Genomic DNA, 25,383 nt, shown 5'->3' on the forward strand with positions numbered 1-25,383 from the left:
AAGTACTAACATCTTAGTATTAATCTGAGAACCATACAGTCAATTAATTCACTTAGTATTGTTTTGTTTGAATCTTCCTATAGATGTTTGAGAACTGCAATTGGTCAGTCTCTAATTGGCATATGTGCATACTGTGCGTATTGCCTCGATATAGCCTTAATTCACAAGCATGGTAAGCAAAGATGGACTCAGGACTCAGTGACCGAGTGAATAACGCGATGGTATTTGAAGCGAAAGGTACTCGGTTCAAGTGCCAGAGTAAACATCAACTCTGAGATGCGGATACATCCAGCTGACGAGTCTTAAGTGGGACGAAACGCGCGTCCTGGATTCCACTACTAGTCACTATCCATCTTTGCTTACCATACAGTCAATACTTCATTTGCAAAATGTTCATTAATTGTCTCAAACTTTATTGTTACTGCATTGCCATATAAATTTCTTTCTGTTCCAGTTCTTTCTTTCTTGATCTTCTCAACTTTCGACTGCCAGATATTCTATTCCTGACTAGCGTTATATACTACTTATGTCTACATAAGTAGTACACACCACAATATGATAGCAGTAATATTCTGTTTATAATGGTTCACACCAATGATGATGATAATAAGTAAAAACAGGACTAGTTATAGAATCAATAAATATAATAGAAACTTAACATTTAAGAAGAAACAAAACGTGGATGTCTCTGCACCATGCATACTTATTCTCACTTATGATAAATGAAGTCTCGAATCATTGATCATGATGATTACATGAACATAACTAATGTGGTCTTTACCAAATAATACAGTTCAGTATAACTTTCTTCTAACATAATTATAAACTAGGACTTATTTACTTCGTGTCGGACGGTGGTTTGATATACGAAGTTCGTTTCTAAGCCACCTCAGTCTATGAGGAGTTGTATTTTTACATTCCTGAATTCAAGGATTGCTCACTAAGTAACTTCAACGTACACACGTTATCCTTTGGAGTTACGTTTTGTCAAATATAAAAACCCACGAATATCCTCTTTATTGTGGAGGCAATTTTTATGGTCGTAAGTTGTAGCAGGACGGGCTGTTTCATATTACACCTGTTAGTCAATTGGATGATGCACATCTTGAGTATGCCTTTAATAATAATGATGATGATCAAAAATTAATCCACCTTTCTTAACATAAGATGAGAATTCATCAACTCCGTTGTGTTGTGTATTTTAAGGCAATCACAAGGACACTTCGAGCTTAGGTTATATATTCCTAGATATTCGTTAGTAAAGCTTATCTATAATCTGGATTGGATTGATGCATTCTGTAAAATTTTAACCAATACACAAATTAAATATGTCAGGCTAGGGTTTTTTTAGTACTCCCTCACGTCTTTAAAAAGTTCTTCCTCAGTGGTATTAAGTCTTGATAGAAATCAATCTTCAAATCATCTGAAGTCTATACAAAACCGATTTTAACCGAATCAATCTAAAAGTATTACAATCCAAATCACAAATAATTCTATGAATAATGGTAGGATTAGTGTTAGCAACATACTTCGTTTTATAGTTGAAAGCTCTAGTCAATTGAAGCTAGACCACCATCGAAAACCTGGAAGCACTGGACGGCCGTTTCGTCCTAGTATGGGACTCCTCAGCGGTGCACTTCCATTATCCTGCCTCGCGAGATCCGAACCTAAGACCTATCAGTCTAACTCCAACCAATCCACGAAATTGAGCAACTGTCCACCATTCTGTCCAGTGAGTTACTATTTCACAACAGGTAGGTCCTGGGTTCGAATCTCGCGAGGCAGGATCGTTGATACGCACTGCTAAGGAGTCCCACAATAGAACAAAACGGCCGTCTAGTGCTTCCATGTTTTCGACGGTGATCTAGCTTCAATTGACTTATGATTTCAACTATAAAATTATTAAATCTTCACGAAAGCCCTTTCTGATTATTGATATTTAACAAATAGAGTGCAGTTTCAATGTTTCGAGTTATTTTTTCTATAAAGGGATCAGCTCTTGAGATTGCGAGATGATTTTTACTATGAAGCACGATAGCTGTTTGTAACTGCATAGTCTTGTAGACTAGATATATTTACTTATGAAAATATATGTGATAGATTTTTTAGTTTCATTGATGAACCCCATCAGTTTTATTGTTGTTATGCCAAATGTTGTATATGAAGTTTTTTATTTCTAGATGGTTAAAAGAGAACAGCTGGAATGTCTGTATTTATTGTTTTGGTCACAATAAGGTGAATCTCCTATCTTAAAGAAATCGATAATAACCATGGAAAATGATGTCGCGTCACATTTTCAAAGTCAGATACGGCAACTTAAAGCTATACGGAAGTCGACACCATATGTAGAACTAAGATGTCACATTGCAACTTGATCGATAGCATTCGATCTGCACTAAGAAGGAGGTGACACATATGAAATTGATCACCACCCAGTGGTAACGTCTCTGACTGTGAAGCTGGGTGACACGGGATCGAATCTGTCAAGGAGCACCAGTTCCCTCAAGATTACAGGTACACCTTACTCATGAGTGCCAAGTAGCACGAAACACGGGTCAGGGTTTCCTGTTGACCATCTCCAACCACCATCTTAACTAACATGTTTATATTAGTAATAATCTATATCTCATTGTCAATCGGATTCAATCGATTGAACTGTAATGTTCTTAGTAATGAAAATAACTCAACATTTTGGTTAATTCATTTAATGCCAGAAATTTTCAATGCTCTAAGGATGATTAACTCAACAAGGAAATTAGTTAACCGCTTGTCGTTTCGATATGTGATTTGTTTAGTTGTCACTAGTGAAGATTATGAACCCATATAAAGTTTAGTTTTCTTCATATCATGTGTCTGATAGATTAGATCAACTTCATTGTACAATAGTCGTTAAGTGTTTAGTAACTCTGATATCTTTTCATACAACATTAATAGACATGTTTGGCCTGCTAAGTTCATTATTATTGAAGGCTTAGTATTATTTAACACTGAAATAACTTCAAATGTTTGGTAACTCATAGTATTTGATTATCTGTAACAAATTACTTACAAAGTTCCCCAATTATATATTTTATAAAGGTTCCTCATGTTCACGGGCAATATAACATTATTCTAGAGCTTCAAATGAGATAACAGAACTTGTTATGCTATGACAAATGTGTTATTCGATATGAGGTCTCTGGATGCATATCTCTAACGACTTGACGTAATATCTTTCTTTTAAACTATGAAGTTATTCAGTTTCTTTGTTAAACAAGTTCCAATTATGTGCTTGGTTTCAATCTAATCTTATACTTTTCATCAAAACATAATGATAGAACTGTTGTCTTACTCGATTCAATAATCTGAAGGTATCATATATACCCAATAAACTTGAACTAAACCACTTTCTGGTTGACTCTAATTTGCAATAATTGTCCCATGATGAAATCTTATCATTGAAAACATATTATAACTCTTAAGAGTTTTGTTTGAATCAGTTTGTAAATAATAAATACGAGCATTATATGCTAATATGGACAGTCGCTAGCGGTGGAATCCAGAAATCCAGCAATGGAATCCAGGACACACGTTTCATTCAATTAGGTACTCATGAACTGGATGTACGTGCATCCACTGCTAGCCACTATTTATCTTTTTTTGTGATGATTGTGAGTTAAGGAAATATCGAAGCGATCCTCACAGGATGCACATATGCCAACAATCCTAAACATCAATGGGTTGATTCAAATAACCAATGCAAAATGAATTTAATAAATATGAGTTTTATTTTCTTAAAAAAGTGAGATTTCAGGACCAGCTTCTTTATTGTTAAGTGTAACAAGTACTTCAATGTAAACTGACAAAACTTTGGGCTAAATAAAATAAAAAACTCTATGAGGATCAATCAATTTGTTGTTTTTATTTTGAACTGACTATATCTATACAGTCATGTTGTTCTGTTATACTATTTAAACTTGGATTAATTTTGATTTGGTTATTTATTCTCTGAAGAAGTGGCTTGCATTGGGTCACGAAACGTCAGTAAATCTAATTTTTCTACTCATTAGGATATTAATATATTATTTATTTGGAACTAGGCATTTGTTACTTTTTTGCAGAATGTGCACTTACGAACGTTTTATTGAGCTGACTTCCACAAATCATGTTTAATTAATAGTATCGTTGGTTAATTTGTGCGCATCATATAAGGGTGCCCCCAAATTCCCTGATACGGCTGAGAGTAGGGAGGGCCCGCCCTCTCTCTCAGAATACACTCACATGGTCACACGTATACAGCCTCTACCACATAAGTCCTACTCGTTGCATTCTCGCATCACGGGTGTTGTTTACGAAATTGAGAGAATGAAAAGTGAAAGTCCTGCACTTTAACCGGGTTAGTAGACACAGACAGTTCACCTAGGGTAGTTGGAAAGCCCTGATTCCAAATCAATGATGCACATGGACTCCAGTATCCTGAGGGGACAAATGGCGTATGAACTAATCGTTGATCACCAGCTACCATGAGACTGCTTCTCTTCATGATGCTCCACTGCCTTCTGGATCAGACCTTTAGGTCGAAGGCTCCGGGTATGGTCCTCTAAGAAAACCATGTGTTTCAGTTTTGGCACCTGAGCAGTATCACAGCCCTCACACAAATCAAATGAGATTTGTGTGGCGCATTTATATCTGGTGCTTCCTTGTATCTATATTTATGTGTTCAAATAAATAAATAAATTATATCAAAGTATAAAATATTTATCATTAATACAACCACATGTATCCAACTGTATGATTTGGTAGACAATAGAAACATTAGAAAATACAAAAAGGACAAATATTTCTTTATATCACTACCTAAGTAACATTAATTGTATATCGATCCTTAAGATAATGAAATAGTTATCAACAATCTAATTAACTATGATGATTTTATTGATTTTGTTATAAACATAACCGCCAACCTACCTACCTACCTACTTAACTAACTAACTAACTAATTATCTATCTATCTATCTATCTATCTATCAACTTTATGATATATATGTATAAATTGATTGTACATTCATAGTATATCAATCAGAATTGAAATACCTTATCCATAGTTTATATTATTTGAAGATATTTTAGTTGTAAGATTATTAAAAGTAAATGATGATGGAAGTGTTATATCTTGGAATTACCTAGTTGGGTATATATAGGTTTTAAGATGTGTTATATCTAAGAGCTTAGATTCTTGCTGTACTACCTAAGCACTCGAATACTAGAACCCTCTAAGTTGCAAGTGAGAAGACAGAAGATAAATGAGAAGGAACATTATTCCAAACAGTGTCAAGTACGGTAAAAAAAAAACACTCATGTATTTATGGTTTTCTAGTAAACGAAAATCATCACTATAGTCATCCGATCCGCATACAGTGGTTTTTTAACGTTTTTCCAATAAGAAAGCTTCATATCAAGATCCTAGAATATTCTTCCAAAAGATGATTGGATGGAATATCTTCTACTCTTTCTAAGCTTTTTAGAGCTTCATTAAGTTCACTTGGAGACCGTCCTCATAAGATGTAATCAAACTTATGTTGTTATAATTTTATTAGAAAAAATAAAATGAAATAAGAGGATAGTTTTGTTTTTTCTTCTTATTTCTTTTAATCTTATTGAACAAAAACAAAGAATTAAATCTCCACAAAACCCCTTCTGATTATAATCATATGCTCACTAGTGACTGACTTCGAGAGGTAAATCCTGAAGTTTTAGTGAGAAGCAGTGATCAGTGGAGTTCAACCAGGTCTGTTGTGAGATAAGAACTCACTGAAGACAATTGATGAACTGTTGCTCAATTTCGTGGATTGGTTGGAGTTAGACATAAACACCATGGCATGCTGGCTCAGTGGTCTGTCGGTTAAGTGCTCTGGCACGAGAATGGTAGGTCCTGGGTTCGAATCGCGCTCGCGAGGCGGGATCGTGGATGAGCACTCCTGAGGAGTCCCACAATAGGACGAAACGGCTGTCCAGTGCTTCCAGGTTTTCGACGGTGATCTAGCTTCAATTGACTCATGCTTTCAACTATGAAAGAACTATTGTTTTAGAAAAGATATATGAGTAGATACATATTGAATCTTTCAAAGTTTTGTTTAAATGAGTTTCGTTTTTTAATTTTTTTCCAGTGATAGATAACAAAAACTTTTAATAAGTTAAATTATAGCATAACAACAGAAAAAAAGTAAACTTGATTCATTTCAATTCAATATGATCATCTATATTACAGTTTGTTTTTTCACCTTTCAGGTCAATTAATATTGAACACTTTTTTTAAGTAAGCTAAAATTAAAACGTAAAAAACATACAATCAATGGTATACAAATAGGGATAAACAAAACTACACTCAACTATTCAAGAAATTGATTCTGAGTATCTTTCGTTTTATTGTGTCTCATAGATGTAATAGTAATGTAGTGAAAGAGAACACAAGTAGTGTGGTGTGGGCTACTTATATCCACACAAGTAGTATATAACGATGGTCATTTATTTATTTGAACACATAAATATAGGTACAAGGAGGCACCAGATATAAATGCGCCACACAAATCTCATTTGATTTGTGTGAGGGCTGTGATACTGCTCAGGTGCCAAAACTGAAACACATGGTTTTCTTAGAGGACCATACCCGGAGCCTTCGACCTAAAGGTCTGATCCAGAAGGCAGTGGAGCATCATGAAGAGAAGCAGTCTCATGGTAGCTGGTGATCAACGATTAGTTCATACGCCATTTGTCCCCTCAGGATACTGGAGTCCATGTGCATCATTGATTTGGAATCAAGGTTTTCCAACTCCCCTAGGTGAACTGTCTGTGTCCACTAACCCGGTTAAAGTGCAGGACTTTCACTTTTCATCCTCTCAATTTCGTAAACAACACCCGTGATGCGAGAATGCAACGAGTAGGACTTATGTGGCAAAGGCTGTATACGCGTGGCCATGTGGGAGCATTCGGAGAGGGAGAGCGGACCTTCCCCACTCTCAGCCGTACCAGGGCATGTATTTCAGGAATGTATTTCATTAGAAGATCGATAAGGAGAGAACAGGAACGGGACTCAGTTAATATGAAAATGCATAAACAATAATAATCGGAGACTATGAACTGATATTTACAGAAGGAATGGTCAACATTGAGACAATTGACTAATAATTTGCAAATTAACTATTTACTGTATGATTGTCAAATTTTAGTCTACAACTTCCTGCCCAAATAAATTCGATTGTCCACACCTGTGTCCTGTTCACTATAATAGGACGGAGACTAACCAAACCTATATATGAATCTAAAATTACTGAATCACTTAGTCATATCTGAGAACCATACAATGAATACTTCATTTGCAGAATGTCAATCAACTGTCTCAAACTTGACTGTTGTTTTTTTGCAAATATCAGTCAATTATCTCAGATTTCATTGTTCCTTCAATTCCACAGCGTTCATTTTTTTTGTTTTCTTTCTCTTTTCTTTGATTTTCTCAACCTTCTAACTTCAGGCATTTCATTTTCGAATAATGATACATACTACTTATATTTATCGGCATCAGTAGTAAACACCTTAGTAATACTAAGTATGTTGGATGAATGAACTTAAATAGATGAACATTATTGCTATTCAAAGTAAAAGTAACAGATTGTTAACAATCTTCACCATTGAGATTTAAGCTTTCATTCCATAATGTACATCTTAGCATGTTCATCTATCCATGTATCTTTCTAGCACAATATCATTCTTTACACCCATAGAATAAAAGATACATAAATATTCTTCTTCTACTACTACTACTACTACTACTATTATGGTGAATAAATGATTGGCATATTGCACATGTTTTATGTAAAAAAATTATTCAGGTTTCTTCACTACTATATTTGTGTGATTATTCATATTCAGCTAATGAATATAGATCAGACGGAATCGATTATAATGTGTACTGTAATGTAGTGAACGAGAACATTAGTGGGGACAATTTGAATATAAAAGTACATAACATCTTAGTAAAATCTGAGAACCATACAGTCAATTAATTCACTTAGTATTGTTTTGTTTGAATCTTCCTATAGATGTTTGAGAACTGCAATTGGTCAGTCTCTAATTGGCATATGTGCATACTGTGCGTATTGCCTCGATATAGCCTTAATTCACAAGCATGGTAAGCAAAGATGGACTCAGGACTCAGTGACCGAGTGAATAACGCGATGGTATTTGAAGCGAAAGGTACTCGGTTCAAGTGCCAGAGTAAACATCAACTCTGAGATGCGGATACATCCAGCTGACGAGTCTTAAGTGGGACGAAACGCGCGTCCTGGATTCCACTACTAGTCACTATCCATCTTTGCTTACCATACAATCAATACTTCATTTGCAAAATGTTCATTAATTGTCTCAAACTTTATTGTTACTGCATTGCCATATAAATTTCTTTCTGTTCCAGTTCTTTCTTTCTTGATCTTCTCAACTTTCGACTGCCAGATATTCTATTCCTGACTAGCGTTATATACTACTTATGTCTACATAAGTAGTACACACCACAATATGATAGCAGTAATATTCTGTTTATAATGGTTCACACCAATGATGATGATAATAAGTAAAAACAGGACTAGTTATAGAATCAATAAATATAATAGAAACTTAACATTTAAGAAGAAACAAAACGTGGATGTCTCTGCACCATGCATACTTATTCTCACTTATGATAAATGAAGTCTCGAATCATTGATCATGATGATTACATGAACATAACTAATGTGGTCTTTACCAAATAATACAGTTCAGTATAACTTTCTTCTAACATAATTATAAACTAGGACTTATTTACTTCGTGTCGGACGGTGGTTTGATATACGAAGTTCGTTTCTAAGCCACCTCAGTCTATGAGGAGTTGTATTTTTACATTCCTGAATTCAAGGATTGCTCACTAAGTAACTTCAACGTACACACGTTATCCTTTGGAGTTACGTTTTGTCAAATATAAAAACCCACGAATATCCTCTTTATTGTGGAGGCAATTTTTATGGTCGTAAGTTGTAGCAGGACGGGCTGTTTCATATTACACCTGTTAGTCAATTGGATGATGCACATCTTGAGTATGCCTTTAATAATAATGATGATGATCAAAAATTAAGCCACCTTTCTTAACATAAGATGAGAATTCATCAACTCCGTTGTGTTGTGTATTTTAAGGCAATCACAAGGACACTTCGAGCTTAGGTTATATATTCCTAGATATTCGTTAGTAAAGCTTATCTATAATCTGGATTGGATTGATGCATTCTGTAAAATTTTAACCAATACACAAATTAAATATGTCAGGCTAGGGTTTTTTTAGTACTCCCTCACGTCTTTAAAAAGTTCTTCCTCAGTGGTATTAAGTCTTGATAGAAATCAATCTTCAAATCATCTGAAGTCTATACAAAACCGATTTTAACCGAATCAATCTAAAAGTATTACAATCCAAATCACAAATAATTCTATGAATAATGGTAGGATTAGTGTTAGCAACATACTTCGTTTTATAGTTGAAATCTTTAGTCAATTGAAGCTAGACCACCATCGAAAACCTGGAAGCACTGGACGGCCGTTTCGTCCTATTATGGGACTCCTCAGCGGTGCGCATCCACGATCACGCCTCACGAGCGAGATTCGAACCCAGGACTTATCAGTCTCATGCGCCAGTGCTTGACGCGTAGACCACTGAGCCGGTATCTAATGGTGTTAATGTCTAACTAATATCAACTCACTGATGACATTGGTGAATGGTTGCTCAAATTCGTGGATTGGTTGGAGTTAGACATAAACACCATGGGATGCCGGTTCAGTGGTCTATCGGTTAAGTGCTCTGGCGCGAGAATGGTAGGTCCTGGGTTCACCTCTCGCGAGGCAGTATCGTGGATGTGCACTGCTGAGGAGTCCCACACTTGGACGAAACGGCCGTCTAGTGCTTCCAGGTTTTCCTTGGTGGTGTAGCTTCAATTGACTCACGCTTTCAATTATGTAATTACATAAATATCCCATTTCTATTTAGTTAATCAAATAATCAATAAATTAATAGATCAATAAATGATTGATTCCTTTTGATTATTTCAATGTGTTCAATCAATATTCTTTAAATTTAGTTCATTTCTATATTTTTTCAAATGTGTCATTTATTAGCCCCACTTGTGAATAATGCATCGGATATTGCTGCATATTTTGAATCTGGTAAGTGAACATGAATGACTCTAGGAATGAATGAGAAATTATTTAATAAGCTAATGAAAGTTTGCATTGATTAAACTTTTTTGTTGCCAACTTTTGGTGTTGTTTACTTGTATCTTCTCATTGAAATTGATCAGTCTGCTGTTGGCATATGTGTATCCTGTGCAAACTGCTTCGATATTACCTTAACTCACAAGTATTATAAGCTGAAATGATGGTGGATAGCAGTGAAATCCAGTTTGACTCGCGTTTCGTCCTATTTAGAACTCGTCAGCTGGATGAACCTGCATCTCAGAGTTGATGTTCACTCTGGGATTCGAATCCAGTAACGTTTGTTTGTTGTTAAGTTAGCTGTTTGATTGGTAAAAAAGTTTTACAAAACTGTAATCAAATAATGATCAGTTATATAATAATCAGTATTGATGAGATTCCATGACTTTGGATTGAATAAATGAAATTACAGATCATAATTACTTACTTACTTACTTACGCCTGTTACTCCCAATGGAGCATAGGCCGCCGACCAGCTTTCTCCAACACACTCTGTCCTGGGCCTTCTTTTCTAGTTCTATCCATTTTTTATTCATTCTTCTCATGTCTGTCTCCATTTCTCGGCGTAATGTGTTCTTTGGTCTTCCTCTTCTCATTTGGCCTTCAGGATTCCATGTGAGGGCTTGTCTTGTGACACAATTGGGTGATTTCCTCAAAGTGTGCCCAATCCACTTCCAGGGCTTCTTCTTCATTTCTTCCTCCGCTGGAATCTGGTTTGTTGTCTCCCACAGTAGGATGTTGCCGATAGTGTCAGGCCATCGGATCCGAAGTATTTTGCATAGACAACTGTTAATATACATCTGTATCTTCTGGATGATGGCTTTCGTAGTTCTCCACTTCTCCGCCCCAAACAGTAGGACTGTTTTGACATTCGTATTGAAAATTCTGATCTTGGTGTTGGTTAACAGACAGTTGTTTTGAGTTCCAAATGTTCTTCAGTAGCAGATATGCTGCTCTTGCTTTGCCGATCCTCGCTCTCACATCTGCATCAGATCATGATGATACTTATAAATTAGATGATCATGATTGTCACACATCATTATCTTATCATTGAAGTTAAAAGACAAGAGCTGTTAGATTCTGATCTATTGACAAGATAGTATTACTTTTCTTCAGAGCACTATGTATGGTCATAATCGTATATACTTCAATTTTCTATTTAATATCCACATATGTTAAGAAATGATCTTCACTACTGTACTTTTGTTCAAAAGAGAGAAAAACAAAGATTGGTCAGTAATAGTGTAGTTTTTTTGAGATAAGATGGTGGTTGGAGGTGGTCAACAGATAACCCTGGATCCGGGTTTCGTGCTACTTGGCACTCGTCAGCAAGGTGTACTTGTAATCTTGAGGGAACTGGTGCTCCCTGACGGACTCGATCCCGTGTCACCCAGCTTCACAGTCAGAGACGTTACCACTGAGCTGCGCCCGACTTCCTGTAGAACTGAGATGTGATCACAATTGATTGATCACTGGGTGGTGATCAATGTCATGCGTGTCAAGTCTGTCTTAGTGTTGATCGAACGCTATCGATCAAGTGGCATTGTAGCCACTAGTCCAGGTGGCTCGATACTGTGTGCACTATGTTGAGATAAGATGGTGGTTGGAGGTGGTCAACAGGAAACCCTGGATTCGGGTTTCGTGTAGTTTTCTTACTTTCACCTTATTTCTATCTGTTGAACACTTGAAGCAATAAGATCATTACACTATCATTATTGAATGAAAATTTTGTCATATGACATAAAATCAAGAAAGATTATTAACTTAATCAATTAATAAAAATAAACAATAAGTATTATTGTTAATCTGTTACTAAGCTTGTTTAAAATGTACAATGTATAATGTAATTGACAAGTGTGTCATTATATTGTTTCGCCATTGATGATCTCCCATGTTTATCGGACCATTTGACACTAAGCACATGTTCAATAACCATTGATTATATTGTTGAATTATTCTTCCTTATGTATGTGTGTTCACACAAACATAGAAATTGGCAGATACAATGGGATGTGATGCAATCATTTGTACATTGTCTAGGCCTATTTGAAATTATGGGCTTAGACTTTTTAATCACTACCTACCTATTGAACAGGGTAATAGGTTTTCTAAATGACTGCTTTCAATCTCTGTCTTAAAACTACACTATTAAATTCACCTATATATGTGTTGTTTGTATAAGAAAACATTTCGTTATTCATATGATGTAAAAGAAAAGAAGTTTATTTCAACCTATAGTACAATACGTACAGTATGCACATATGCCAATAAGAGACTGATCAATTTCAATCCTAAACATCAATATGAAGATTCAATCAAACAATACCAAATGAATTTAAACTTCACCCTATTGCACAAGCAAGTGGTTATCAGTGCTCAATAGCTAAGTGGATAACTCGATGGTGTTTGAAACGAACGCTACTGGGTTCGAATCCCAGAGTGAACATCAACTCCAAGTTACAGGTATATCTAGCTGATGTATCCCAAATAGGACGAAATACTCGTTAAACTGAATTCCACTGCTAACCACTATCCAATCTTTGCTTATACTACAGTACAATAATTTATCCTTAGTTTTATAGTTTTCTCTATTGTAAGAAGGTATCTCCTCTTTGAACAGTTAGTGTATTAGAAAATGAATGAATGATAATAAATCTCAATAATGATTTGACTTTTTTTGTTTTAATAATAACAAATTGAAGCTTCCATTATTAAAATAGGGTAACTTACTCAATAAGTGCAATGTATGGATGGCATTCTAACCGACAAATTAACCACTGCCTTTTTTTGTTTTGTTTTATCTACACAACTAACTACTAACGACATTTGTGATATTTTTTCTTTTCTTTTTTCTCCTTTTTTTTGAATCGATTGGATGTTATTATGTAAAGAAATAAGAATGAAACTGTCATGTTTATTATCTTTAACATGGTCCACCAGTATGCTTGGTACCTGTGTGGTTTCGCCACAGGATTGAGCTGTACAGTTCAGATTGTAGCATTGAAGCCTATATAGTGTCTGGTTTGGCGGGATTGAGCTGTACTGATTGGGTTAAGCCTGGACAGTGTCTGGTTCTCCTGTTAAACGGGATTGAGCTGTACTGTTTGAGTTTGCCGCGTGAAAATTTGGTTGATGTCTGGTTCTCCTGAAAACCAGTGCAAAATTACCCTGGCCCATAAGAGTATATATTATATAACTGTGAACTATGTGAATTAAATTAACTAGAATATACAGTAGTCATAAACATCTAAAATAATAACAGGACTAAGTTAACACAACTAAAGTGAAATATGAATGGTATTAAAACAACATCAGAACTAGACCTCCTTGTAATTGAACTAGATTGATATTGACACTGACACTTGGATGATATTTATTATTTATTTGAACACATAAAAATATTGATACAAAGAGGCGTCGAATACATATGCGCCATATAAGTTACTTAATTTGTGTGTGTGAGCTGTGATACTACCGGAGGTGCCCAGATGGATGTAAATGGTTTTCTTAGGGGGCCTTACTAATTAGAATCACCATCAAATGTATAAGAATAGAAATAGCAACGAGTTTAGAATATTCAGTAATTGTATTGTACTGAAATAAATCCAGCAATTGCATTGTATTGAAGTGAATTTAGACTGTTCAAAATGACAGTTAGTCAATATGTTCCACATATTTATAGATGAATAAAATATGATTATATTCATAGTTGAAATTATGAGTCAATTGAAGCTAGACCATCATGGAAAACCTGGAAGCACTGGACGGCCGTTTCGTCCTATTGTGGGACTCCTCAGCAGTGCACATCCACGATCCCGCCTCACGAGCGTGATTCGAACCCAGGACCTACCAGTCTTAAATGAATAGACAAACAAATAAACTGAAGCATATTAGAAGGATTCCTATAAAAAGGTATTCGAATCTATCATACAACAGAATACAAGTTAATCAGTAGAGCTGAACTATTCCATTTTGTCAATCACATGCTCTACTAAATTCTCATATTCTAAAAAGGGTAACCTATTTTGTGGATTTAAACGTCTGTATTAAATACTACGTCATAGCCTTAGTAATTATCTTCTAATAATATTTCCAATCATTCCATGTATATATAATGGTATTTCTTCTTTATTATCATTATTATTATCATTACATTGTCACGTTTAAGTACTTCATCTGTATAATCCAATTACATTTGCATTAGACAAATGTAAATGATTTTTTCATAGTTGAAATCATGAGTCAATTGAAGCTAGACCACCATCGAAAACCTGGAAGCACTGGACGGCCGTTTCGTCCCAGTATGGGACTCCTCAGCAGTGCGCACCCACGATCCCGCACTCGCGAGATTCGGATCCAGGACCTACCAGCTTCGCGCCGGAGCACTTAACTAATAGACCACTGAGCCGGCACCCAACGGTGTTAATGTCTAACTTCAACTGATCCACAAATGTAAATGACTATTTAGATTTGATGTAGTACGTATATAACACTCTATATTAAACACTAAATAAAATGACACTTTATTAAAAGATTCCCTCTTGTAATCTATAATTAATAGTTGGTATCTAGCCTTAGGCTTCAGTGTCTCTGTTTAAGTATTTCAAAAAAATGTTTAATGACGTTTGAAATGTTAGTCTGGTAATAGGAGATTGTCATAATATGAATATCAAAACTGGGATGCATTCACATACAATTAATGAGTCATAAACAATACGGAACATTTACCGTATTGCCATGCTAGGCACTCTCTGAAATCAGTTTAATTTATAACGTGACATCTGTTTATTGAGTCTATTTAAGTAAATAGACACCAAACATTATGATATGATATTCACGTATACTAGTGAGTAAAATAAAGAGAATGGTAGAGCGGTTCTTTACGCACGTTGCCAAACATATCGATTTATTAAACTAGAAATACTTTTAAATTATCAGAACAGAATTAAATGGTTTAAGGTTTGAACAATGACTTACACAGGATAAGATGTTCACCTTTATAAAACTGTGACAGGATTGATTCTTGATCCAACTAGTTATGTTTCTGTAGTACGTTAGTATCATTACTTACTTACTGACTTATGCCTGTTACTCCCAATGGAGCATAAACCGCCGACCAGTGTTCTCCAGGCAAGTAGGTTAGTATGGTCACCCTGACACAAAAAGTGTTGCTCTAAACCAACTACATAAATGTGTACTTCATGAGTTTCACCAACTGACATTGCAGGCAGAGGCTAGTTCTTGAGCTAGGTAAAATGTGTTTATATTTTTCTCACCTAATTTTTTGAGTTTCCATTTGAATGTCCATTCATACCAGTTTATCAGTAAGTATTGACCAATGTCATAATCGTCTAGTTTCTGGTCCTGGTTGAATACAAACGATAAGGCTATAGTTTAGTCACTAGTCTAAATGATTTGATACTGAGTATATTACATGCGATGAGTTACTGCATTATTCACTAACTGTCATAAACGGTGACGAGTAATCTATTTACACAGACGGCGTCAGTCGCTTTAACATCAGATATGCTGTCACAACTAACACAATATGACGATCAGCGACTTATTGACGATTACTTACACAAAGAAATTAACTTTATTTTCATTGGTTTCCGACAAGCTTCAGTGGCTAAATAGCTGTTTCGTGATTTGATGCAAAAAGTTAACTTGAAAATTCATGGAATCCATTCTGAGAAGTAGCTTTATATTTTTGCACTTGAAATCACGAGTCGACCTAAGCTAGATCACCATTGGAAACCTGGAAGCACTGGACAGCCGTTTCGTCCTGACACGTAAGTCCTCAACAGTGATCTAGAGGTTAAGTGTTCGTGCATGGGACAGAAGGTTATGGGTTCGAGTATGATGGGAGGGATCGCGAATGCACCCTGCTGAGCGGTCTCATACCTAAACGGAACTGTCATCCAGTGCTTTCAGATTCTTAATGGTGATCTAGCTTACATCGATTTGTGATTTCAAGTGCAAAAATATGAAGCTACTTCTCAGAATGGATTCCGTGAATTATTTTCAGGTTAACTGACCACTCAATTCTGACTATTTGACAAGGAAACAGAAATAAATGTAGAAATCGAAATGTCTTTCAAAATCTGAAAAATGGATTTATTTTGCTTCTTTTTCTAAAAAAAATTTTTAAATGAATTGTCCAGCATTCAAAAGATTGAAAGGGATTCAACGTCACTGGTATGTATTTGAAGAGTCCACATTGAAATTGATGGCTTATCGCAATCAAATGGATGCAGCTATACCAGATAAAGAACCATTGAAAACAATCAATATTCATGGAGCTGTATTTCACATTGATCCTGCTGAACATAATCAATTTAGTATTATGTAAGCAAAATGCTAATCATTATTGTTGTTTAAAATTGCATTATGCCACGAAATTATATTAACTGTCAAACCTTTTAGAACGAGAAGGCAGTAGATAGTTATTTCATGCCAGTATTGGACTTCTCAGCAGGTTTAACCACAACCCTATATGAAACGTGACTAAAGCCAGTCACTTCTTATGATAATGGCTTAATATATGGACCACCGAATCAGTGGTCCACATTTCAATGAGGTCGGTGTCTACTGCTTTACTGATAAAATTTAAAACCTATTTGAGATTTCATAACTTATCCCGAAATAAGTTGATAGCTTAACACAATTTTAATTTTGATTCAGGGTTTGGGGGAGATTATTTTGGATCAGTATTCCTTACTTATTGCCGATCATGTCTAATGCATTCAGAGCTTGGTGTCGTTTTTGCTGGAATCTTTTGAAACCAAAGTTTTAATAATGGTTGATAACGTTTACAACATGTTACTAATTGGTGAATAATTCTGAATGATGTTTGCTAAATTTTGGTTTCCATATACACCTAATTACAGCCTAACATGAAGTAAATGTTTCCTAGTGTGTAAGTACGTTAGAAGAATGTTATAGATGACCAAATGAAGAACTCTCATCAGTTCATCAACTCATTGATTGTTATACTGAACTGTATTGTTAGATAAAGACTACATTAGTTATGTTCATGTAATCATCATGATCAATGATTTGAGACTTTATTTATCATAAGTGAGAATTAGTATTCATGGTGCAGAGACATTCACGTTTTGCTTCTCCTTAAACGTTTTATTCATGAACCGATTGTGTCTACTTGATTCATATTGTCTATGTCTAAACTTTCTAATACATTTATTAATATTGTTATTGCTTTTATTGACGTTGGATATGTCTTGACGATTTCGTTTGACTGTTTTGATGGAGTGTCACAACTTGAACAAATAGGATGTGTCAGATTCCTCCTTGCTTGTTACTAACTGACTGATTGATTGACTGACTAACTGACTATATATTAGTAGCTAGTCGAAGGTGGAATATCTCAACAATTGTAATGTTCTAATACTTGAAGAAAATGTTAACCAAACGTGAAAGCGTATTGTAACTCATTGGTTAGAATGACAGATTTTCAGAAGATCCAGCGTGAGGTTTTAATTATGCCCAATAAAACTGAAGTAGATTAGTTAATCTACATGATTATTTAGAACGATTTACTCTGATTTGTGCTTTTTTTCTGATCACAGATCAGATGGAAAAGAACATATCCTTCAAGCCGAAACAGAGGATGCTATGCTGTTATGGCTTCATGTTTTACAGGTAACGTTGTTTTATAGTTTACATAACGGGCTGATTTTCGTTAAACAACCACTGACACTCAGAAATAACCGTCTATTTTTTTGGTTCAAGTATAAGAATCTACAGCACTAAGCATCCACGAACCCACTAGGAAATGAACTCAGGACCTTCAGGCTTCGCAAGGAGCATTTAACCTTCAGACAATTGAATTTAGCATAGCATGGTTTCCTTTTTTAGCTCACCGTACTACACAACCATCTTCCATCGTCGTTCAATAATTAGTGATGATTGTCTCACTTCTGACATGTACTCTGCTGGTTGTGGCTTCTCACCAGAACTATTGGAATTACCTCTTGAAATATGTTACTAGTGAGGACATTTTTGCTGTTACTATAAGATTCAACAATCTTCACAGACCCCTTCTATTTTTTTACTATGATGTCCGTTTGTTTATTTACAAATTAAAATAGGTTCTCAATAAACTAATGCTTACTATCCAGAGAGTAATTTAAGTCTAATTTCGACTGATTATCATCTAAACATAAGTAAATCCCAACCAACTGATGATTTCTAATGTAAAAAAAACTTCTTACTTATCAGAAGGGGGTTTTGTGGAAATTTTAGTAATTTTATATAGTTGAGATCATGAGTCAATTGAAGCTAGACCACCATGGAAAACCTGGAAGCACTAGACGGCCGTTTCATCCTATTGTGGGACTCCTCAGCAGTGTGCATCCACGATCCCGCCTCCCGAGAGTCGAGATATCAACTCAATGAAGACACTGGTGAATGGTTGTTCAATTTCGTGGATTGGCTGAAGTTAGACATTAACACTGTTGGATGCTGGCTCAGTGGTCTAGAGGGTAAGTGCTCTGGCGCGAGGCTGATAGGTCCTGAGTTCGAATCTCGCGAGGTGGGATCGTGGACGCGCACTGCTGAGGAGTCCCATACTGGGACGAAACGGCTGTCCAGTGCTTCCAGGTTTTCGATGGTGGTCTAGCTTCAATAATGTAATGAGAAGACGAAGATTATCAGAACTATGTGATATATTAGCACAATAAATTTCGAACAATCTGATCACACATATACTTGTCAAGAACATTTATATATAAAGAGATAACAGGTCAACTAGACTGGAAATGGGATAAGAGTAGACAAGGATAATAATAATAAAAGTAATGTGAAAGCAATTTGAAACCTAATCCCTCTGGATAATATTACCAGGGTAGGATGGATGTTTATCCTCTACTCGGGTCATTTGATTCTACTTGTTTCTGCAACCATTTTGGTACATGTTCACACACCCTAATTTTCAGATTATGATTGCTCCTCCCTATGTATGTGTGACCACATACACATTCAATTCGGTAAACGCAGTGGGATGAGACACAATCGTTTTCATGTCTTTTTACATTTCTATTATTAGTATTATTATCCTTGTCTACTCTCACCCCCCATTTCCAGTCTGGTTGACCGTTTATTTTGATATATAAATATTCTTAACAAGTATATGTGTGATCCGATTGTTCGAAATGTATTGCGCTAATATCTCATCACATAGTTCTGATAATCTTCGTCTTCTTATTACACTATCGAAACTATGACACTGTCATAGCAACGCATTGAATTGAATCTGCTAGTTCAGTATTTATAAGCTGACCTACAGAACCAGTGAAATATAGCTAGGTCAGAATGATCAAGAACATTATTGAATATTTCTAACTTTTAAAGCGACGGTAATTCTGTTGTGATAAATACTCTGACTGAACTCCTGAATCGGTTTCTTAAGCTCTTCTAGTAACTTCAAGCTAAATCCACACGAAAAATTGAACAAGAGAGAAAAGGAGCGAAATGTGAAAAGAATGCATTACTCCAAGTTTAGTTTATGTACAGAAAACCGAGGGTATTTATAGCATTCCAGATAGTCTTTGGCTTCTGGAAGATTCTGGAACTCTACAAGACATAGTAGCAGGATAGGTAGTCATCCAACCAGAATTGTGACACGTGACTGTTCACTTTCTAAATGTTTCCGAGACACTTCTATTGAATGTTGATTGGATAAGAAATTTTCCCAGTGTTTTCAGAGCCTTTCTAGTCTTTTTTCGAGAAGTATCTTGGGTATCCCCAACATGTGACAAATTATTTCACATAGTCATAGACATTATTTTTACATCACAAAGCAATTTAGTCCGTGATATCACGACAAAAGTTATACCTTCTTTACTGAAATTAATAATGATACGTACGATAACTATCATCTTGTCAATACTCATCATCTGAGATGGTTGGGCTACGTGCTACGTATTCCTGAACACCGATTACTATAATGCACAATACTGACTAGTGAGGGAGATGATTGGAGGAAAGTTAGGGGCGGCCTAACCAAAACGTGGTATGAGTCAACAAAGTCACTAACTTCTAGTCTAAGCCATGTTGGTAGATGTAGACTACTTGATTGGGTTCCGCGCGGCTATCGTAACCAATGGTTGGAGACTCTGGGTGACATATTTTGGAGGTATTGTAATAAGAGTAGGCTCAATAAATTTTCAATAATATCAATGTAAATCTGATTGGTAACTCATAAGTAAGTTTTTAATAAGTTATCTATCAATAGACAAGATCTAATGACTTTTAAGTTTAGGTTACATAATTTTAAACGAATTATTGATAACGCACTTAACTTTAAATTCACTTGGTATTCTTTACTTGAATCTTCTCATTGATATTTGGGACTGCAATTGATCAGTCACTTATTGGTATATGTGCATATTGTTCTGATTGCCTCGATATTGTCTTAATTCAAAAGCATTATAAGCGAAGATGGATAGTGGCTAGCAATGGAATCCATGAACCCTCGTTCCTGATAATCACTTGACTATCAGGACTTAGTAGCTAATTGGATAACGTGATAGCATTTGAAGCAAATAGTATTGGATTCGAGTCTTGGAGTGAACATCAACTCAGAGATTCAGATACATGCAGCTGACTATTCCTAAATACGACGAGACGTGCATCCTGGATTCCACCGCTAGCCACTATCCATCTTTGCTTAGAATCACTTAACTCTGTTATCTATTGGAATAATAAACTGAATTTCGCACAATAACATTCATATTCTCAATCTCCTTGAATATTTTAATTTCGTTTTTTTTTTGAAAGACAAGAAGAAATGAAGCAGTACAAACAAGTGAATCTGACAATTCATCTCCTAATGATGATAGTTTAACAGATTATAAGCTATTTCGTCAAAATTCTTTAATGAAAATGCAAATGTCAATACCAGTAAGTGTAGTTTATGTAAAATTCTCAGATAAATAATGATTTTATCAGAAGGGGGGTTTTGTGGAGATTTTAGTAATTTTATATAGTTGAGATCATCAGTCAATTGAAGTTAGACCACCATGGAAAACCTGGAAGCACTGGACGACCGTTTTAGTCTTACAACAGAGATAGTAACTCACTGAAGACAATGGTGGATATGTCGCTCAATTTTATGGATCGGTTGAAGTTAGACATTAACACCGTTGTATGCCTGCGCAGTGGTCTACATTTTAGGCATTCTCGCGTGAGACTGATAGGTCTTGGGTTTAGGTTTTCGCGAGGTGGGAACGTGAATGCACACTGCTGAGGAGTCCCACAATAGGACGAAACGGCTGTCTAGTGCTTCTAGGTTTTCGATGGTGGTCTAGCTTCAACTGACTCATGATCTCAACTATATAAATAATTATTTCTAAAATTAAATTATTCAGATCATTAGGAGCATATAATATTGATCCATATAGTTTGACCTAAATCAATAATGTTCATTGAACTGATATAAAATGTCCAATTTGAATTATCTTAAACACAATTAACTTAGAGTCACTTGGTGTTGTTTACTTGTATCTGTTAATTGTTGTTTAGGACTTCAATTGATCAGTCTCTTGTTAACATATATGCATCCTATGCTGATTGCCTTGATATTGCCTTAAGTTACGAGCCTTTTAAGCAAAGATAGATAGTGGCTAGCAATGAAATCCAGGATGCGCGTTTCGTTCTATTTAGGGTGTTGACTTAGTCTAATCTATTATAAACATTTACTAATACTGATGCATTTCATGAATTCAAAATATTCTCCTTTTAATTCACATAGTGACATAGTTGGTACAAATTTAAACTGTAACGAAATAACGTACTTTTAACAGAATTTACGCGAATATTATTTGAATGAATTATCTTTTACTATAAATGGACATATTCCTTTTCAAGACAATAGGAATAAAATCCGATTTCGTTTCATAATCATCTTCGATGAAACTGTTTTTGTGATTAGAATTCATAGATCGGACGGCCGTTTCTTCCTGATATGGGACTTCAAGCAATGCGCCTCCGCGATTCCACACTTAGGGCTCAAACCCAGGACACGTGGTCTTGTGCACGAATCCTTAACCAAAAGGCCAATCAGTTGATATCTGTGTTGATATTTAACTTTAACCAATCCAATTATGTTTCTTGTTTTTGCGTAATCTGTAAGCATTACAGTGTTGATGTTCACATTGAGACTCGACCCCAGTACCTTTCGTTACGAAATCTTAACTCACTATCGACTGAGTTCAGATAACCACCATTTTGTGCTACAAAGGGCTTGAAGTACAATATTTAATTCTACGATTAGAGCGCTAGTAAAATTTTACTTTAACTTAATCATTGTCCTACCTTTTTATTGAGACCACTTTCATCTAATTATGATCACTATTGTTATTATTTAAAACATTATCATTAGATTAATAATCACATGCATTACTTTGAACTTCTTTAGAATGAGAATAAACAATGACGTTTCATGTGGTTAATATGCTCTTATGGAGTTCAGAGATTTGAGGGAATTCTATTATGGTTTTGTCTATAAGTCAGTACTGAAGATTTTACTCACTGATGACGTCAAATAAAGTTTACGTTCGTACTGTTGAATATCAAATCATTCACTTTAAGAATTAGATGTCGTTAATTCAATGTTATACAAAATTATATTTCTTTACTAGTGAAGAGTCTCATTTTCTGATGGGTCTTCAATTTTATTGATTCATGGGAGAACTAGCAACGACGGCGGAAAAAGCTGCAAGAGAAGGAAATATGAAACAACTATATGATACAACGAAGAAATTGATAGGGAGATATAGCAAACCAAGAGACCAGTCAAGGACAAAGAAGGAAATACAATCACGGCGATTCAAGAACAGAGGAAAAGATGGGCAGAATACTTCGTGGAACTGCTGAATAGGCCAGCTCCATTGAATCTACCGGACATCTGACCAGCACACACTGACCTTCCTATAGATGTCACTCCACCAACGATCGAAGAAGTCAAGATGGCCATCAGACAAATGAAAAGTGGAAAAGCGACAGGACCTTACAATATATCATCTGAGGTACTGAAGTCAGACATTGAAGTAACTGCAGACATGCTTCATCTTCTATTCAACAAGATTTGGGAGGAGGAAGAAGTGTAACCGGAAGACTGGAAAGAAGGATATCTCATCAATACACCAAAGAAAGGAGATCTGAACAAATGTGAGAATTACAGAGGCATCAGTTTTTTGTCAGTACCAGGAACAGTTTTCAACAGAGTACTGCTAAACCGGATGAAAGAAGCAGTAGACGCCGAACTTCGAGATGAACGGGCTGGATTCCGTAAGGATCGGTCGTGCACAGACCGAATTGCGACACTACGGATCATAGTGGAACAATCAGTTGAGTGGAACTCGTCAATATACATCAACTTCATTGACTATGAGAAGGCGTTTGACGGTGTGGACAGGAGAACATCACTGAAACTTCTTCGACACTATGGAGTTCCTGTAAAGATTGTCAACATTATTCAAAGCTTATGCGATGGACTACAGTGCAAAGTGGTGCATGTAGCACAGCTGACAGATGCATTTTCAGTAAAGATGGGAGTCAGACAAGGCTGTCTACTCTTCCACTTTCTCTTTCTTCTGGTGATTGACTGGATTATGAAAACCTCGACATCTGAGGGGATGCACGGGATACAATGGACACCTCAGAATCAATTAGATAATTTGGACTTCGCAGATGACCTAGCCCTCCTCTCTCATACACACGAACATATACAGACGAAGACAACAAATGCAGCAACAACCTCTGCATCAATAGGCCTCAACATATACAAAGGAAAAAGCAAGATTCTCAAATGCAACACGGAGAACACCAACCTAATCACACTTGATGGCGAAACTCTGGAAGATGTGGAAACATTCACGTACCTGGGAAGCATCATTGATGAACAAAGAGGATCTGATGCAGATGTAAAGGCGAGGATTGGCAAAGCAAGGGCAGCATTTCTACAAATGAATAACATATGGAACTCAAAACAACTCTCAACTAATTTCAAAGTGAGACTCTTCAATACGAATGTCAAGACAGTCCTACTGTACGGAGCTGAAACGTGGAGAACTACTACGACCATCATCAGGAAGGTACAAGTATTTATAAATAGTTGTCTACGCAAAATACTCAACATCCATTGGCTGGATACTATCAGCAACAGCGTTTTATGGGAGAGGACAAACCAACTTCCAGCTGAAGAGGAAATTAGAAAAAGACGTTGGAAGTGGATAGGACATACATTAAAGAAATCACCAATGCGCATCACGACTCAATCCCTAACTAGAAGGTAAGCGGAAAAGAGGAAGGCCAAAGTACACATTACGTCGGGAAATAGAAGCAGATATGAAAAGGATGAATAACAACTGGAAAGGATTGCTCAGGACAGAGTTGGATGGAGAATGCTGGTTAGCAGCCTAGACTCCTCCACGAGGAGTAACAGGCGTAAGTAATTAAGTAAGTAAATGATATCAATGTATATATTTTGTTTTTTTAAATAACTAACTCATTTACGATAAACACATCCATTTTCTAATTTTAATCTTTCAGACAAGAGCATCACCAATTATATCATCTGATTCAAATGAATCTTCATTTAATAATAATGGATCATTAAGATCACGTAAAAGTAGTAGTCATCAAAACTTAAATAAATTAATCAAACAATTATCTATAGATCAAATGAATGATCATCAATCCTATAATAATAATCATTTATTAATAGATCATACATCATTATGGATTTCACCGATAGATCATTCAATGAATACATCATCATCATCATCAACAACATCAACAACGAATTATGATCTAATGAGACGTTTATCCTACAATCGATCTAATTCATATGATTCTGATATAATTAAACAACATGTAAATGATTTGAATATTATCAATGATAAATCAATAAAATTATTATCAAAATCTAATAATTATTTGATAAATCAATCATCATCATCATCATCATCTAATAATAAAATTTATCATCGTAATAGAATAATGAATTTACCAATAGAAGAAGAAGAAAATGAAGATTATTCAATTTTGAATGAAAAATTATCAAATCAAATAAGTAAGTATTTTAGATCATTTTAA

At 35.5% G+C, this 25,383-nt stretch overlaps 1 protein-coding gene across 2 annotated transcripts in view; it reads left to right on the forward strand.

The window, feature by feature from the left end:
- Nucleotides 1-25,063, forward strand: part of Smp_160480.1 (hypothetical protein) — a gene marked incomplete at both ends in the record, with an annotated part of 31,431 nt that extends 6,368 nt beyond the window's left edge. The window contains 5 exons of one of the 2 annotated variants that reach the window (XM_018792896.1): nt 10,168-10,215; nt 16,428-16,611; nt 17,853-17,925; nt 21,064-21,186; nt 24,837-24,866. In XM_018792896.1, the coding sequence (XP_018647463.1) occupies nt 10,168-10,215; nt 16,428-16,611; nt 17,853-17,925; nt 21,064-21,186; nt 24,837-24,866 (458 nt within the window). Of the gene's footprint in view, nt 1-10,167; nt 10,216-16,427; nt 16,612-17,852; nt 17,926-21,063; nt 21,187-24,836 lie in introns of both variants that reach the window. The other variant, XM_018792897.1, reaches the window with a different exon arrangement.
- Between the last annotated feature and the right edge of the window lie 320 nt (nt 25,064-25,383).

Source organism: Schistosoma mansoni, chromosome 1, assembly GCF_000237925.1.
Source record: "Schistosoma mansoni strain Puerto Rico chromosome 1, complete genome".
Lineage (NCBI taxonomy): Eukaryota > Metazoa > Platyhelminthes > Trematoda > Strigeidida > Schistosomatidae > Schistosoma > Schistosoma mansoni.